The sequence below is a fragment of the Pteropus medius genome, unplaced genomic scaffold (assembly GCF_902729225.1).
Source record: "Pteropus medius unplaced genomic scaffold, Ma_sr-lr_union100, whole genome shotgun sequence".
NCBI classification, from domain to species: Eukaryota; Metazoa; Chordata; class Mammalia; order Chiroptera; family Pteropodidae; genus Pteropus; species Pteropus medius.
The window spans coordinates 1690770-1709609 of record NW_024350927.1 but is presented as its reverse complement, the minus strand read 5'-3'; the positions used below and the strand labels follow the sequence as shown (position 1 = coordinate 1709609).

Sequence of the window (18840 nt, the reverse complement as noted above, 5' to 3'; positions counted from 1 at the left end):
TGATGGGGTGGCACAGTTAGCTGCCTGAGTCTTCCACCTGGACCCTGCTTCTAAGGATGAGCAGCTGACCAGGCTGAGTACGAAAGAAGCAGGATGCCCAGAGGTGTCGACTTCCTGTTTTCCAGACCTGCCTCATGCTTAGCCCCTGCCCTGGTTTGCCGGCATCTGCCTCCTGTTCCATCATGATGGCCCATATGGCTTAGGCCTTGATTAGTGACGCCTAACGCTCACCAAGCACCTACTATGTGGTAGGCACTCTCCTAGATGTTTTACATGGATTAACTCAGTAACCCTCCCCACATTTCTATGAGATAGCTGCTAGCATTAAAGATGAGGAAACTGAGGCACGGAGAAGTCACATGACTTGTTCAAGGTCTTACAGCAAGTGGCACAGCCCGATCAGGGACGAGTCTGCTGCTCCATTGTATTTGCCAGTTTTGTAGCTTGTTAGTGGAGGAGATTGGGGCTGTCAAACCCTATACCTGAGCTGTCTCCACACCACCACTTGGACCTATTGGTACGAAGATAATGGTTCCTAGATCCTATGGGTAGCTTTGGAGGTATGTTTAATATAGAAAGAAGCCTCCAGAAAATCAAGACTAATGCATGCCAATTCAAGATAAAACTTCTCATTGGTGAGAAACTAAAAACAGGACAGTGGTCTTAAATTGGCCCTTTCTGTCTTAGATACCAGTCACTATCAGAAGCGCTGCCTTTGGATATGGAGGGCAGTAATTTGTGTTAAGTATCAACCAGACTTTTGGATGCAGATAGATTGGCGAAACCAACCTGAAAGTGATAAAAAGTAATTTAAGAAGAACAGAAGAAACTGTCGTAGCCTCTCTAACCTGGCTCATTGTCTCCACCTGATCAGCTTTCCCTCTTTCCATGATTAATTTAAGAGCAAAGCTCATTCCCATCTATATCTGTCCTAATTATGTGACTGTCTCAATTACGCAGGTAATTTCTCATTCTAGGACTGACAGTAACGGTGTCTGGCTGTCATGTCTGTTGACTCCCACTTTTCTTCCTGTCCCTAAACTGCATTATGTATATTTCTCTCTCTCCCTTTCTAAAACACAAGCTCCTTTATGCAGATTGTATGTCAGTTTTGAACTATTTGCTTCTCCTCTAGGTCTGGTGCCATTTAAAGTATACACTAGGTCCTGAAGAAACACATGGCCCTCTTGATGATCATAAGGAGCAGGGGGCATCTCCATGGTCCAGCTGGCCACAGCAAGGGTCACAAGAGGCTCGGGCTGCTTCCCACCATGGTGACAGCCCTGAGGCAGACCAGACGCCCAGGGAGGTAGAGCTGAGTGCTCAGGGACAAAGCGCTCATCTGCCCCGTCCTCCTGAGGGTCTCTCTGGGGGTTCAGCTCCCCGCTCCCTGCCAGGGCCCTGTGTGCACTCACCTTTGAACATGATGGCCTCCCCATGGCCTTCCTTCTGCTTCTCTCGGAAGAGCTTGTAGCAGGCTGAGGTGCTGGCCATGAGCATCCGGAATTGCTGCAAGAGACCATCCAGAGAGACAGTGTCAGCATAGGGGACATGGCCACAGAGCACGAGGGACCCCTGGGACCCAGAGCCCGGTCTGCATATCGTATCGAGCCTCCCTGCAGCAAGCGGCAAAGGCTGCCTGGCAGAGTTTCAGAGGACTGTTTCTCACCCTTCCTGTAAGAGACATGCCTCTACCTCAGCAATGCCATCGAGTCAAAGGTAGCCTTGGACAGAGGGCAGGAGCTTCTCCAAGTTGCTGAGAGGCCGGTATTGGTATTTCCAGGGTATAAAGATGCCGCCATTCCTTTCACTTCAGAAAACGAAAGAACCTCTCTCCAGAGGTCCTTACCCCATGCTCCATAGAGCGTTACGGCCAACACAGTAGCTGCCAACCCTGTGTGATTATTAGATACTTGAATTGTGGCCAGTCTGAACTGAGATGTGCTGTTAAGAGTAAAATACATACCAGATTTTAAAGACTTATGAAAAAAGAATGTAAAAGCATGAAGAACAGAATGTAAAATCTCTCAATAATTTTTATATCAGTTCCCTGTTGAAACGCTAATATTTTGAATATGTTGGGTTAAAAATTTATGTGCCACAGCGATAGCACACACACCAGCTCTAGCCTGCTTCCTCCTTCCTTTGTGCAGTCCACTTCCTCCAGATCGCACCCTCTGCGGACAGGAACTAACAGTAATATCCTATTCACTCCACTATCCTATTCGCTCCAGCCTCAGGAGCCAGCTCACCTCAGTGCCCGGGATGGGGATGAAGGTCATGAACTCGTCCACATGGCCCACGGTCAGCCAGTCCGAGTAGAGCTCCACAGGTGCCTGCACCTGCTGGGCCTGCAGGAAGTCTTGCACCACTTTGGTCATCCTTCGACCGCCGGACCTGGGGCAGGGTCGAGGAGGAGGCAGCTTTTCAGAAGGTCGCCCACTGTGCCTGTCTCACCAGAGGGCCTGCAGCCTCTGGAATCCAGCCTGAACCCAGGGCAGCACCAGCAAAGAAATCACAGGAAGGCATCTGAGCCCAAGTGGAGAGAGGGAGATGTTAGCTGCTGCCAAGGCCTGTGTGAAAGGCATGGAGCCCACCCAGCCTTCAGCCCCCAAGGGTGCCAGTGGGTGTGAGGGGCTTCTGTGTTCAGGGGGCCTTCTTCTGTGTGGAGGGGACTAGGGCATAGGCATGGTTCTAAGATCTGCCCTAGCCCATGCGCCTCTTTGCTTTATTAACTTCTACTCAACTTCATTTTTAATCAATTCAAGTAACACCTCCTCCAGGAAGGCTTTTGTGACTTTCAGGTCCTCTGAGGTCTTCGGTCTCCCTATTACTCTTAGAATATAATCCAAGGTCTTTACAGTAAACAGCAAATTCCTCTGTGATCTGACCTCACCTGGCATTCCTGCCTCATCTCTCTTTCTTCCTTCTTGCTCTGTTTGTTCTAGCCACCTGCTAAGCCTATTACCACTTCGAGGCTTTGCTCTTACTGTTCTATTAGGAATGCTCTTTCCTTTCAATCTGCTGACTTCCTCCTTCTCATCATCCAATTCCAAAGTCACTTTCTCAAAACCACAAGTTAAGGTAACCCCGCCCCACCATTCTTTGTCATGTAATCCTATTTTATCTTCATTCCACTTATTGGCACCCAGAAGTATCTTATTTATGTTCTTGCTTTCATGTTTATTTTCTCTACTCCCCCCACCCTGATTGAAAACCACCTGAGAGCTGAGATTTCATCTGCTTTGCTCAGTGCCGTATCCCCAGAGCCACGAACAATGCCTGGCACAGAGAAGCCACTCAATTCATATTTGTCTCTAGAAGTCCTCCCTGAGTTCCCCACAGGGGCTAGCGACCCCTCCTTTGATTCCCCCGGCTCTCTACCATGCTTTCTGTCACTGTATGTCCCCCTGTTTCATGTCTGTGATCATCACCATCCCCTCGAAGTTGGGGGCTGGGCTTCATGTTTGGAACCCCATGCCTGGCACAGGGCTTGGCACTTGGGTGGTGCTTGGGGAATACCTGCTGAATGGACGGGCGGCTGCTGAATGAAAGGAGAAGGAGGGAAAGGGTGGGCAATGGTCACCGACAGTGTCAGTGGTCCCCACTAAGAAGGTCAAGCATTCCATGTGGCTCAGAGGGACTTGGTGCCCAAGTCCTGGTTGCTCCCATTTGTGCAGGCTTCTGGAAGCCCTTTTGTGAAGTGAGGACCACAATACTCTCTCCCCAGCCCTGATTGAGGAAGAATCTGCCTTTTCCTTGACAGGTCATCTGGGGACAGAATTATGATGTTGTAAACAGGCCATGAAGCCAAGGACTCATGCTTTGTAACAGGGCTATGTCTTCTTATGCCTCTTTTGTGTGTGGGCACCCTGGGGATTTGTTGGTAAGCTCCTACTCATCCTCTTTCAGTATTCTCTCTCTGGACTCTTTCATCCCTTCCCTACCTGGTTTATAATGTCATTATATACCCTCTTATTTTGGGAAGAGAGTTATTTAGTTTTATAGTCGATCCTAATTTATACTAAGATGTAAAGGCTAACTTGGTTTTCTTTTCACGAGTGTCTGTGTCTTATCTGAGTGTAGTGGGAGGGGTTAATTCTCTAAGCCAGTCGCTCTGTATATGAGCAACCAATACAACTCCCAAAGAGACACAGTAACCGCCTCACGCCCACTGCCCCCAGACCCACGCTGGCTTCTCTTACAGAGGAAAGCTGCTCCCGATGAGGATCCGGCCCAGGGGGTATGTCTTGCCATTCACAGTCACTGGGGGACTGACCTCCAGGTTCCCAAAGGAATCAAGGCTGGTGACAGGCTCAAAGAGGGGCTCCCGGTTCACGTAGCCAAAATCTGGACCCTAGGTAGGGGGCACACACATGTCATTAGTCTCCTGCAGCCAGGAGTCTTTAGCCCCAACCTGCCCACATTTTGATGACCACTCTTAGATTATCTGTGGTCTGGCACTGTGGGCAGGGCCTGGCATGGAGAGGCTGAGTGTGTGAGCACGTTGGTGTGAATGTGGGTATGAGTGTGTGTCTGTGTGTGTGTGCATCTGAGCCTCTGCATAGGCCTCTAACTATCTCCCAAACATAGAGACCCATTGGTGAGTTCAGGACTAGTCCTCAGTTTGTGCTATGGATGTAACCACTCATCTCTTCATATCTCTGACTCTCAGTTTCCCCATCTGTCGAAGAAGTGTGGGATTAAGTGACCTGAGGCAGAGAGTACTATTGTTCCCAGAGACTTGCTACTCCCTTCCCAGTAAGAGGATTTTGCTATTGCTGTGTGACTTCCAGTATCTCCCTGGAGAAGGAATTTTCCTCCCTGCCTAATATCAAACTTAGTCATGTGACTTGCTTTGGCCAATGAAATGTGAGCAGAATTCACTCATGCCAGTTCAGAGCAGAAGCCATAAGATTCACAGTATATGCCAGCTGTCTTTCTCCTCCCCTTGTGCGAGAATGGTACTTCCCAGACTGGGACTGTTCCTGCAGCCTGAGCTCTCGAAAGAGGAAGCATGAGGAAACAGAGTCGCAGACAACCAACCAGCAGTCACCATGAGTATAAGCAAGAAATGGACCTTCACTCTTGTCAAGCCTTGAGATTTGGGGGTTGTTTGTTACTGCGTCCTTGCCTAGTGAAAGCTGACCGATACATGCAGAAATGATAGATATGTAACATATATGATATTCCAACCTATTCCCAACCAACCACATTTGTTCACTGAGCCCAGACGTAGCCTCAGAATCCTTAGCACAAAGCTCCAACAGATTGGAGTTGGCCTAACCTGTGATCCCCAGTTCATATAACCCTTGTGACCCCCTGAATTTTAAGGTTCCTTTTATGATTTTTCGGTAACAAAAGTAGGGGCCTTTCTTGGGGACTTGCAGTGGGGTTGGGACTAATCTTGGCTGACAAAAATCCTTGTTAAAAAAAAAAAACATGGAGTGGGAAGAAGTGTGGCTTATCCTCGCCCAGCGGAGAGGCTCCAGGGACAGCTGTGGCAAATGAGGTAGATGGCTGCAGCTTATCACTTCCTCGCCTGGAAGCCCCAGATGGCAAGGTGCAATCTGCAGGAGGCCGGGGCAGCTGAGGCTTTACGGCATCACGCAGGCGGGCAGGCACGCAGCACAAAGCCAGGCTTGGCACGGGCCTCCAGGAACAGTGCCGCCCAGGGCCTTGGAAGCAGGCCAGCCTGGGATACTGAAGGCAGATGGTGACCCGGGAAGAGCGAGAGCAGGATCTGGGAGGTCTTGGTGCTCATGTCTGTGGCAGCCGCTGCTGGTGACTTTACCCCTTCTAGTGCTGGAGGAAGTGGTCAGTCTTCACTAAGGATAGTGTCCAGGGCTGTGCAGTGATAATCATAACAACAGCTAATAGCGGTCAATATAGCAGGCATAGAACGGATGCCTTAGGGAACGGAACACCTTTGATCTTCACAATGACCTTGTGAGATGATTCTGTTTCTACCTCCATTTTATAGGTGAGCAAGCTGAGGCTTGTGGAGGTTGGGTTGCTTGCCCAAGGTCACACTGATGCTAAGGGGTGGGACTAGGACTCAAGGCCAAGTCCGCCTGACATTCCAGAGCTTTGTGCTCACACCATGGGCTCCACCATCTCCCTGTGATGAGGGGACTTGGTTAGTGAGTGTTCTCAAGAAGCGAGTGTGGACCTGGCAAGGGGTCACCTCTGAATAGCCCTGACGTCCTGTGGAGGGCATAAAAGGAGTGGAAATGGCCTCTAGCATTGAGAGCGGGTGGTCAGATTGCTTTAAAAAAACACATATGCCGAAAAGCACGGCTTTAATGAGCTTTAAAGTTGGAATCATAATTTTGATGATTGCTTAACTATAATTTTCCTCTTTGAAACCTATTTTGCTGCAAGTTAGAGGTGGGGCAGTGGCAGGAGTCAGGGTCCCTGCCCTGCCTCTGTCTCCCATAGTTCCCATGAGAAAACTCTCCATGTTTTGGAAAAGCATCAGTTATCGGAGCAGGAAAAACCTAAGAGATCACTATCCCAACCGACCCATTTCGCAGGTGAGAAGACAGAGGTCCTGGGCCACAGAGTAATTTGTCAAGGGTGCCCAAGGTTTCCTGACCTCTTTGTCCTAGTAGGGTCCCCAGGATTGCGTCCCTCTCCCTCACCCACCGAAGGGGGCCCTCAGCATCTCACCAGGAGCTGCTTCACTGGAAATTCCTTCAGGTTTCCATCTCGGGGGGAGTCCAGCACCACGGGGAAGCCTTTGTGGGGGGCCTCGATGTAGCCAAACTCGATTTCATCCTGCAGGGGCATGAAGAAGAGCCATCAGATGAGCCCAGAGGGCTGCCAGTGAGTACCGGCCAGCCTCCCACAATGCTCCTCCTCCACAGCAAGCGATGGCTGTGGTTTCTATTTATCCTTCCACAGATAGTCTCCGCACATCCCAAGCATGTCTGTACTCCTATCGACCCCATTTTAAAAAACGTAATCGGCAGCATCTTGTGTGTAACTCCTTAACTTGAAGGGCATTCTGTATTTATAGATCAGCTTCTTCTTCGCTGTTGTATAGTACTCCACAGCAAGGCCGTCCCATCATGTGCTGACCCAGCCACCTGCAGATGGACATTTAGGTTGTTTCACAGTCTTTTGCTACCAAACGAAGCAACGCTGCTGTGAACTGCCTTATACATTGATGTCTCTGTGCCCATGTGCACGTGGGAGCTGACAGCAGAATTCTCACACACGGAGCTGCTGGGTGCCAGGGTATGGACTTTAAGTGACTCTTCTTGCCTGGACCATGTCCTTCCCAGGCTGGGATTTCTCACCTGGATCCAGCGGTCGCCTCGGTTTATGTACTGGAAGCAGACTTTCAGTTCGCAGTTGGTTTTCTCGACCAGGTTCTTCACCTCTTTCAGGAACAGGTAATTGTCCTTCATGCTGGGAAGTTGAGGGAAGAGAGGGAGGCCAGGAGGAAGGGTGAGGAGGGACGAGGGCCAACCCACTGAGGTGACAATAGTAGCTGGCACCTCTGGGCTGCGCTGGGCAGATGAGCCTACATCTGCGTTCACAGGCATCTTTGAAAAGTCTGCTGGAGTCAAGGGCCAAGCAAACTCACTCACTCATGTGGTGAATAAATAAAACAAAGAGGGGAACTCTCACCCCCACTGCCCCGAAGGCTTACATCTCTGACTCCCCATATTTCTAGAGAGGAGTTAAGCCTGGCATGGAGACAGGGGATGGGCCAGGACTTCAGGGGTCCTTTCGGTGTGACCAGCATCCACCCGCAGGCACTTCTTTTCCCTGCTTCTCATCTTGCTGTGGCTGGCTAGCACATAACAGGCGTTCGATAAAAACTTGCTGAATGAACGAGATTAATATCCATTGCATAGGAAGTTCCCAACTCCATGGTATGGGCCAGGAATAAGAAAAGAAATGGTAACTATTATTTTTACAGCACACAAACTCTATGCCAGGACCTTGGACAAATACTTTGCCTGCTTTGTCTCAGTTCATCTTCACAGTGACTCTGTGACGTCAGCATTTCAGAGAAATGGAGGCCCAGAGAGGCCAAATGAGTTGCTCAAAGTCACACATCTAGTAAGTGACAGAGCCGGGATCTGAACTCAGGTCTGTCTGCCCCTAAAGCCCCAGCGTCAGCCGCTCTGCCACACTGCCCCACTCTGTGCTGTGGCCCCTGCTTACCAGCACACGTACACTGACACGGGAGGCAGGATGTTGGGAGTCATGATCCATGGGGCAATCCGGAACATCACAGTGTCCGTAAAGATGGGTGTCAAGGGAATGTCCTGGGCATGGGAGAGAACGGAAGGGGATCAAAAAGTCTCGTCAGAGTGCTTTTTACTCCTGCCTTCCAAAATGGGTGAAGCTGATAACAACAGTACATTTATTGAGCACTTACTGTGTGCCAGGTCCTGTGGTGTTTTTATATGCACCAATTCATTTCTGCGTTACCCCAGCGAGTAGATACGTTATATTCCTTGTTTTAAGATGGGGAAACTGAGTCACAGACCTCTGAATCACAGAACTCTTACGTAACCGTGGGAGGTCACGTGGTTAGTAAGTGGGAGAGCCCGGATTGAAACCCAGGTGGGCTGGCTGCTGAGCCCACACTCGTGACCCTTTCTGACTTTGCCCCATCGAAGTTCTCTTCCTGAAATCAGCCCACATGATGGCTGAGCCAGCCCTGGGCCTTTTCTGTTTTTGCTCTGGGCACCTTGCCCTTTTCTTTCCTTAAAGTTGTTTGGGGAAATTTTGCTATGTCTAGATTGTTCTTTCCAGAAGGGTTCAGGCAGTATGCCTGGAACTTGAGGGAAAATGAGATATGATTCCAGGGTTCCTTTGCACGACTGACTTTGAAAAGCTATAGCAAGGGTCCCCAACCCCTGGGCCATGGACAGGTACCAGCGTGTGGCCTGTTAGAAACCAGGCTGCACAGCAGGAGGTGAGCGGTGGGCGAGTGAGTGAAGCTTCCTCTGTATCTGCTGTCGCTCCCCAGCGCCAGCATCACCGCCTCGGCTCCACCTCAGATCACCAGGCACTAGATTCTCATAGCACTGGTCCCTGGTGCCAAAAAGGTTGGGGACTGCTTAGCGATAGGAAACTGGCTCCTGCCCTTGGCGGGGAGGATGGGGGTGGGACTGTAGGCAGGGCTGGCCTTTCTTGCCCGGGTCTCCCTTTCAAGCCTCTGTGGGTGCCTATGGAGGGGCCAGTCTGATGGCCAGGCTGCCCCTGACCTGATGGCCAGGCTGCCCCAGGCGCAGCGGGAGCAGAAGCCTCCTTCCTACCGCACGCTGTTAGCTGTGCCTTTTCTGCTGCTCTCCTTTCTCACGGACTTCAGAGTGCTTTGTGAATAAGTTCTTACCAGTTTAGATGCTCACGACCACCCCAGGAAGCTGGAGCTTTGTCGTTTCTGTTTTGCAGATGGGGAAACTAAGGCACAGGGTGTCTATTCACTCTCAGAGTGTCTCATGAGCTTGAACCCGGGCAGTCTGACTCCAGAGCCTGTTCTCATCGATCTGAGGTGGACACAGCTTCACCTGAATGTGGGTGGTGGGGGCTTCTAGGTCTCTAAGCCCATTTGGTGCTTTGAGAGGAGTGGAGCGTCATGGGGGCTTCTGGGAGGGACCCTCTAGAAGGAACCCCATTTGGCATCCAAGGGCAGCCCCTCATGGAGCGGGAGACCTCACCTTGGCCATATACTCCAGCAGGCTGACGTGGATGGAGACCAGGCCTGAGAAGCCCTCGTCGGGGAACCGGAGGCCTTCCACGAAGAACAGCAGCTCTGCGGAGCCGCCCGTGTACTTGACCACGTGGTACAGCTTCTGTCGGCCCAGGATGTGGATATAACGTTGGCCGAAGAACGGGTCTGATGGGAGAAGGACCAATGTCAGGCTCCTGCCCCCACCAGGAAGAGGTCAGGGGGGTGGGGTCACTGTTGGGGGACAAAATAGCAGAATAACTGGTCTTCTAGATGAAGAGAGAAAAGCACAAGCAGAAAATGCCACCAGAAGGGCCATGGCCTGGTCACTGTCCCAGCACTGCTGTGTGCTGGCCGTGTGGTACCGAACCAGATGACCTCTCTGGCTTCTGGTTTCCTTGTCTATAAAATGAGCTAACTCTCCCAGGAACGGCACACATGAAATGATGACAGAGAATGATTGAGCAGCTAATGGTGTCTAGGAAAGATATTATTATTCCTACTTTACAGATGAGGAAACCGAGTCTCAGAAAGGAGAAACTGGCTTGTTCGCGGTCACACAGCCAGTAAGTGGCTGAGCTGGGACTCAAATTCATGTCTAATTCTGAACTCCAAACTCCCTTCCCCTTTACATAAATTAAACACCACGGTGCCTATTTGTACCAAATATTCTCCTCCATATAATGGGAGCCGTGCTGGCATAAGGACCCACGTGTGGGTCTCCAGCTGTCCATTTTCATGGCTGGGAGGAAAGGCGGGTTTCTGCAGAGCACCTGCCCCTCTGAAACCTCCCAGCTCTTCCCAGTGCTGTTCCTTCTGCTTGAAATAGTTGTCTCTCTCCTTTCAGGTCTCGATTTGCGTTGCTTCTGGGAAATGTGCCCAGATCCTCCAGAGACCAAGCCAGGGGCTCTGTTTGGAGCTTCTGCAGCCCCCGTCCTTCCCCATCACAGCCTTTCTAAATGGGTCTGATCTCAGAGTTTAGTTGTTGGCCCCGAGAGGCTGTCACCTGTGTGGGGGCAGAGACAGGCCCAGCTGGGCCCAGTGCCGATCCGGCCAATGGTGGCGTTTCGTAAATGTCCACATCACTCCCTGAAGAATTTTCAGGCAAATTCAGAGCACACACATTGAATTCCTACTCTGTGAGCTGCATGGGCAAGGACTTTGGGGGAGACAGAGGCGGTTAAGACACAGCACCTCTGCCTAAGAGCAGCACTCAGCTGATGATAAGATAGCGTGGAGGTAGGAAACGTCATAACAGAGCTACGGGGTGAGCGATCCCGTGGGGTTACTGGGGTGGGGAGGCAGGGGAAGGAGGCAGGATGAGAAGCATCTGAGCAGAGGGGCAGCCTCAGAGATGGCTTTCGGGGTGGCAGAGGTGGGGTGCAGTGAGGAGAGGAGATACTTGCATTGGCAAAGGCATGGAGGTAGGACCCTATGTAGTTCCAGGAGTTTCTTTATGCCCTGCAGAGCTAGAAGGGCAGAATCAGGCTCAGCTTAGCACTGTTGTCAACAATGGTAGTGGTTAATAACCAGTCCCCCAAGAGTTAGAACATGTAACCAGAATGGTCCTGGCATGAAGAAGGTGCATGATCAAAACTTGCAAAATGAATGGAGGAACCACCCAAGACCAGGCTCAGATGGGTCCTCATGTAAGACCATGTGTTCAATGGACCTTAGTCACCTAACTTACTGAGGGCTGGTCATCTCAATGGTTATGGCTCCCAGAGTCAGAGAGACTTGGGCTTAAATACCACTGTGTTTACAAGCTGTGAAACCTCAGGGAATCCACTTAACCTCCCCGAGCCTCAGCTTACTCATCTGTTAAATGGGGGATAACAATACCTATGCCACAGGGTCATCGCAAGATAAAATGACATAGCATCGGTAACTTTGGTAAACTTGGCAACCATGGGAAGCCATCAGTAACACAGCTGGGACCTGTTGGTGTTACTACTATGAGGGCATACTCCTTACTGCAAAACTCATGGCCTTTTCATTGACTGGCTTATGAACAGAAGGCAAAGAAATAATACCTCACGTCACCTTCCCTTGGGTGGGCCCAAGAAATGAGGCATACAAACTCAGGCATTGGATATTCCAAGGCACTCAGCACAGCCTGCCACAGATGGTGAAGTCCTTCTCACTCAGAAATGATAGCATGAGCCCTGTGTTCCAATCACGGAGTAGTTCTACATGGTTCTGTATGCTTAAGAAATTCTCCCCCAGGTACTCAGGCCCTCCCATGCCTATACTCTCAGGCTGTACTTGAACTGACACTTGGAGCAGAGATCTCAGGCCTAGAAGCCAACTTGTGTTTGCAGAAAGCTCCAAAGCTTCTCCAGAGGCTCTGGGTGGCTGGGGGCTCCGCCAGGGCCTGGGGGAGGGCAGGGGTCTGGCCAGGGCAGCTGGATCAGGTGGAAGGACATGATCTTGCCCATCTGCATACAGTTTTCCCTCTCCTGTGGCTTGTAGTTTACGTGTCTTTCTTTCTGATGGCTTGGGCCAGCTCCAGGCAGATCTGTTCCTTGGTGGGAACAATCTAGCCACTGTCCTGGGGAGCCTGCCTCCCCCATCCTCCATGCCCAGATGGGTGTAGGCCCACCCGGGCATGGCTGGCTTTCCCTGCGGGAACCAACAATGCCCCTCTATTGAGCGGCCCACGTGCCTGGGGCCAGGCTGGCCGGCCACCCTGACCTCTCCGCAGCCCCAGGCACCAGCTCCATCTGGAACGTGGTACGATTTGGCATAACCCTTCTGATGGCATTGGAGCCATTCCACCTTCCAAGAAGATGCCGCGATACAGTTGTGTGACCAACAGCCCTGGTTTGCCCAAGACTGAGGGGGTTCCTGGGATGAGGGATTTTCAGTGCTAAAATCAAGAAAGTCCTGGGCCACTTGGGACAAGCTAGTCCTTATATCCTTGCAGGAAGAGGTCAGGACCCAACTTTGGGATCCTGGGGCAGCAGCTGAGGCTGGAGCACAGACACCTGGGTCTTCCTAACAGTGCTGAAGACTTCTGTCCACTTCAATGATTATAATGAATGATCACAATAAAAATCCCAATAAAAGCAACATGTGTCATCTATAGAGAGCATTCCATGGGCTGGTGACTGTGCCGAGGGCCTGACACACGTTCCTCTTTAATCCCTATCACCAGCGGGAATGTCAGGTCTCTCATTATCCCCACGTCACATCACAGATGAGGAGCCCAAGGCATGGGCTTGTGAGGAGACTTGCCTAGATCCAGGATTCGCACTTCCTGGGCTCCAGAGCTTCCTCTCGGGGTCCCTTGGCCTCTAGCCCAGCCCCCTACCCTTGGTGGACACACATATGTAACCCATGATATTTGTGTAACCTAACACATTCACATCCACAGGTATACTGAGATTTTGACAAAGTCCCAAATGTTTGCACAGAAGAAAAGGAAGAAAAAGAAACTATGCCACAGATTGATTACTTTTCTTCCTGCTCTTTAGTGTGACAAAGAGTATCCATCCAGAATGCTACATTTTGTGGGAAACTGACTATTCTGGGATCATTGCAGCATCAGTAACGCCCCCTCCCTCCCATGCAGGGTGGCAGCCCAGACAAGACAGACTGGTGACCAGTGTCTCAAAGCACCTGCAGTGGCGGTTTCTCTTTTTCTTGTCTGCTCAGAACCCATCTCAGATGGCAAGTGACAGGGAGGGATGTGATTCCAGGGCCAGACCTCAATCCACTCCCATGAATAAAAAGAACTCTCTGGATAACATCCAGGCGTCACTATTAGCTACAAGTCACATGTCACAATTCAGTGCCATGATTAAGAAGCCCAGGTGAAGGTCCTGTCTGTACCTCTCCCATCCCTGCTGGCAGCCACATTGCACCCCCCGCCCCCCCATGGCAACCTTGGCCTGGATGGGGGTAAACATCAACATCTCCGGCCCCCTGGGGCAGCAGAGCTGGCCAGACTCTGGGGACATTCCAACCTGTGTGAGGTCACTGCCTGAGCCCAGGGTGGATCAGAGGAGGATTGACTTCAAGTGGCAGCTGTCCACTGCTGTCCTGGCTGAATAACTCCCTGAAGCGAGGGTCCAGGACCTGGCGGCCAACTCCTCATGGTGACTGTTAGAGGTGGGCGTGTCCAGAGCTGGGCCCCAGAGCAAGGCCAGGGATCCTGGGCCCCCAGACAGCTGGGCACACAGGAGAAGCACCCCCCTGCACACACAGCAAATTGCAAAGCTAACTATTTTGCTTAGAGAGCATTTTAACACATAAATCAGATCTTGACAGTCCCTTGCTTAAAACCCTCTAATGGCTTTCCACTGCTCTGAGAATAAAAGCTGAGCCTTCTCTGTATGCCCTGGCCCCTGCCTGGTTCGCTGACCTTGACTCCAACACATCCCTTCGCTCTGGTTTTCTTTCTGCTCCTCCAGGTTGGTTCCCTCCTCCGTGATTTGTTCATGCCGTTCTCTCTGCTTCGCTCACCCTCCCCTCAGCTCATGAATGGACGGCTCCTTCTCATTGTTGGTTTGAGTCTTAGCTCGAACGTCACCTCAGAGAGGCCTTTCTGCACCACCCGGGCTAGTGGCACCTCATCTCTGCTCCTGCCACTCTGTTATGTGGTCTGTGTCATTTCCTCCAGTCATGCTACTTACTATGTCTCCTGCACTATATCGTCACCTCCTCAGGGCAGGGTGTGACTGCAGAGTTCACTGCAGGGACCCCAGCTCTGAGAGCAGCACCGGAGGCTGAGGGGGCTCAACACATAGAAAGGACGAGACCATGTAGCTGCCAGGACCAGCTCTGTGGCTGAAGCACGTTCCCTACACAGTGGGGGCCCAGGATGCCCTGTCATCATGGAGAGGAGCAAGGGGTCACCTCCTCCAGGTGCCCATAGCATCATCAGGGGCTCTTTAAAAGTAGATGCAGTTCTCAGCTCCAAAAAGTCTGAGATGGGCAGAAAACGCCTGGGGGGTGGGGGTGGGAGGTGGGACCTACTTCGGATATCTTGAAGGGGTCATGACTCTGGAAAAGGTGGACCTCAAAAGCCCTTCCTGTCCTGGTTCGGGGGAAGAAGGGCCTCTGGGTTCTACATAAACCCGCGTCATTACTGACCCCTTTGAGAGAGGAGAGATCTGTCCTGTGGGGCCTCCTGACTTCACAGGACGACAGCGGTCCTGGTTACTCTTCCTGAGGCCAGTCCTGGCCCTCTCCAGTGCCTGCAGCTGTGGGGGCCATGGCCACAAAGGGGAGGGGTCCGGGGAGCCTCAGAGGGCAGAGCTGGGCTGCAGCGAGGGTAGCTCGGTGAGCACTGAATGAGTTGGAAGGGCGGAGGGCTGAGCCGGGGTCACTCACTCTCCACGTAGAACACGCCCACTTTGTCCGAGTCCGACATGGAGATGTAGAGGACCATCTCGTGTCCGGCGGGGAGGCGGTCTGGGCCTTTGGTCCGCAGGATCATCTGGGACATGTCCTTGAGGTCTGAGAGCCGGATGTACGAGGAGTTAGAATTAAGACACTTGTGGCTGGAATGTTGGCTTACAAACGACTGTTACTTGTATAATTGGGACAGTGAAAACCCCACACGTGTGTATTATGGAAATGACAGAAAAGCATAAAAACCGGCTGTCGTCTCCAACACCGCAGGTGACCTACTATCTTTTGGGACTCTCCTTCCACTTGTTTTTCTGTGTATGCATAACTTCTTAAACGACATGGTTCCAATTGAACCATATTAATAGTTTTGTCTTCTGTTTTTAGAAAGAATGGATATTTGAGTCCAGCATCCCCAGGAAACTCAGGGCCACTCCAGCATCACCCCCAGCCCAGGACTCAGCATGAGGGCTCCGCTGCTCCGCCCTGCCCCCAGCCCAAGCGCGGTCCTGCTGGCACCTTCCTTGCTGAAGACCTTCTCGTCTCTGCAGTCCTCTTTGGACAACCAGGGTGTGTCTCGGTCACAGTTCACCAGCAGGATGGCCCCCTGGCCCTCAGGGCCCCAGGTCCAGGACGCCTGCATTGGCAGGGAGAGAAGGTCAATGCCCACTTCTCTACCTTCTGGCAGATATTCCCAGCCCCCGTGCAGACCTCACGGGACATCAGAGAGACAGCCCCAGGATGAGAATAAAGAGCAGCCACTGCCCATTGGGGCAGCTGTGACCCAGCAAATGTGAATCCCACGTCTCATGTCCAGAGAGGGTTGGTGTAAGCAGCAAAGAAAGTTCAGGAGGGGGACAGATGGTGGCAGATACACAGAGACTGGAAGGCTGACGGGGCATTCACGAGCCCCAGGTCTGGCGTGCCTGCGCCTGGGTGAGGGTGGGGGCAGGGAGACATAGGGTGGCCAGAGAAATGGGCAGAGAGACAGTCACAACAGGCTGTAAAGTCCCCAGAGGGCCTCCGGGGAAGACACCTGGATGCAAAGACACCCAGCTGTTTCCAGACATCCTCAGGGTGCTCTGGATGGGACCTGCGAGGCAATTCATTTCCTATGCTGCAGCCATAGCGATTTAGAATAAACTCCAGACAGATCATGTTGCCTCCTGCCTTCAGCCCCGTCAAGGGCTCCCTGTTGACTTAGGATAAAGCCCCAGTCTCCACTGTGGCCTGCGAAGCCCGGTGAGACACACGTCTCCATCTGTTCCCCTCGCCTCCCCCTCACTCACTCAGCACCCCCAGCACTGGCTGCCTTTCTGCTTCCCAAAGATTCCAAGCTCTCTGGCTGTTGCTGGCACTGGTCCCTCTGCCTGGATGCTGTCCTATCTCCCTTGACATGGCCAACGCCACTCCTCCTTCTGGTCACAGCAAAACCATCCCTTCCTCCAGGAAGCCTTTCCGATTCTCTAGACCAGAGCAGCTTCCCTGGGGTTACACTTATCGCATTATGGCACTGTACACGTCCTTTTTGGGGGCAGACTCAGGACAGCTGTGATGAAACAGCCACCTACGTCATTCTTTAGTTAACATGGGTCTTCCCCGTCCTCCCACTGGACTATGGGGTCCCTGAGGGCCAGAGCTGTGTTTCTTTCATTCTTTCTGTGTCCCCGGAGCCTGCCCAAGTCCTGGAATATGAAAGATGCTCAACCAATATTTCTGGGATGTTGAAGAAAATACTAAACGTCACTGGCTCACACGGAGAACGTCTGGGTAAGTTCAGGCCCACAGGGACTGTGTGACTTCACCAAGGCTGCAGAGCTCCTCAGGGGAGGTTGGACGCCTCAGAGGCCTCCATGGAGTCCATTGTCAAGTGGCTCAGCCACCAACACAGAGAACATAGGTGTGGGGCTGGCTCGGCTACCTCAGGAAGGCTGGACCAGGGCAGAGCCCCACTGAAGAGTCTGGGACGAGGGGCTCCCCGACAGGCCTAAGGCCCCCTTGGTGGCATGCAGAGAGTCTGGGGTCAGCTCCTAGGCTCCAGGCTTCTCACTGGGCTATATTTATTTGACTTTTTAAGTATCTATCTACATATAAATTTAAACCAGGCTTTAAATTGTTATAAAAAATAGTTAGAAGCAACAGCCTGGATGTACACAGAATGAGGCCAATGGAGCTCATGAACTGGGTTGAGGGAAAAATATGGAACGAAATGAGATTGAGAACACAGTGCTATCTGCATGTTAAAAATAACATGCTCATCGACCGGACCACACGTTCTCAAGAATCGTAAGAACAGAAAGAGACACATTAGATCCATTAAAACGGACCTTCGTGGAAGAGCAGAATGAGAGCAGGATTGAAGGAAAAAGAGACCGAATGAAGAAACTGATGAACGATGAATAAATGAATGAATGAATAAATAAGACGGGGTCGCGCATGCGCCACGAAAGATCACGTGACTGGAACCGAGGGTGATTAATGCAACCTCTGCTCCTGAGAGTCTCTCTTACTCAGATTTTTTTTTTTTAAAAAGGCAAAATAATAAGAGCGAATACTTTGGTGGCACTTTCCAACACCTCTGTGAATTGGGGGTCCCCATCCTGTGGGTGGGGAAACTGAGACTTGGGAACCTGCTTTGCGGTTGTCTCCATAAGGAGCTTGGTTGGTCTGTGGGTCTGTCTCGGGCCACCGTCTCTTTATCTGGGACTGAGAGTTGCCCGTATTTGCTAGGAGGACCACGGCTGCATGCGGGATCCAGCCTGGAGCTCTGCCCCGGAAGCCTCCACGTCCAGGGCCATCTGCCCTGGCAGACAGGTACCTTTCTTGGGTTGTTCTTTTCCACCATGCCGTCCCGGTCTGCATCCACATCCAGGGATATCTCTGGGGACAGACACACGAGTGAGTTGCTGAGCCTGCCAGACAGGGTGGGGTAGGGACAGGAACTGCTGTGCGATTAGGGTGCAGCTCACCTGTTTGCTTGGTCCCTGGAATGAGAGGGCCTTGTTGAGGTCATCTTATACACCCCCTGCCTCATACCCCTCTGCCCGATGGAGAACACCGGCAGATGCTGCGGATTACAGCTTACGGCTTCGAGAAGCGCTGTCAGGTAGATCCGGATCCCCCACCACTGCCTGGTTCCTCGGTCAATTTTGGGTGGTGGGGGATGAGCCTCACTGTACGGATCTGGGAGCCTCAGCTCAGAGAGGCCAATTCACTGCCCAGGGTCACACAGGAGGCATTAGCGGACCTGGGGCACACACTGCAGTTGGTCTGATTCGAAGGTCATGTTTTGAAAACTGTCATGGGGTTCCTGAACTACCTTTCCCAGCCTGCCCTGGGCACGTGTTCACATGTGTTTGAGTGTGTGTATTTTCCAGAATTCTTGGTGGTCTAGATCTCACCTCTAAAGACCGAGGACTTTACACCAGGTGGGAAACTGGGTCTCCAACCGTTCTTGATTTTAGGGTGCCCAAGAGTACAGGCTGCCAGATAGAGGATCCAGGGCCGGGTCCCTGTTTATCCTTTCCCCTGGGAAAGGGACTTCTGGTGTTTTAGCTAGACCTGCTGTGGGGACAGGCTTCATGGAATCTGAGTGGGGCAGTGAAAGGAGGCCAAGATTCAGCATCGGACAGTGCTGGGTTGGAACCCTGACTCGGTTCTTATAAGCTGTGTGACTCTGGGCAGTTTAGACAGCCTCTCTGAGTCCCAGTCTCTCTACCTGCGTGCAGAATGGGGCCCTTTCCAGTTAGAGGAGTTGCACTAATTGCAGTCGTGGGCACTACGAACAT

General features: G+C 51.8%; 1 protein-coding gene across 1 annotated transcript in view; it reads right to left on the bottom strand.

Annotated features, from left to right (window-relative positions):
* Positions 1–18840, bottom strand: part of PADI2 (peptidyl arginine deiminase 2) — a 43030-nt gene that overhangs the window by 6133 nt on the left and 18057 nt on the right. Inside the window, exons 5-14 of the mRNA XM_039842094.1 lie at positions 17871–17930; positions 15572–15689; positions 15035–15160; positions 9687–9865; positions 8182–8285; positions 7305–7416; positions 6673–6780; positions 4206–4357; positions 2253–2397; positions 1416–1509 (exon numbers count right to left, since the gene is read on the bottom strand). Coding sequence (XP_039698028.1) covers positions 1416–1509; positions 2253–2397; positions 4206–4357; positions 6673–6780; positions 7305–7416; positions 8182–8285; positions 9687–9865; positions 15035–15160; positions 15572–15689; positions 17871–17930 — 1198 coding nt within the window. The remainder of the gene's footprint in view (positions 1–1415; positions 1510–2252; positions 2398–4205; positions 4358–6672; positions 6781–7304; positions 7417–8181; positions 8286–9686; positions 9866–15034; positions 15161–15571; positions 15690–17870; positions 17931–18840) is intronic.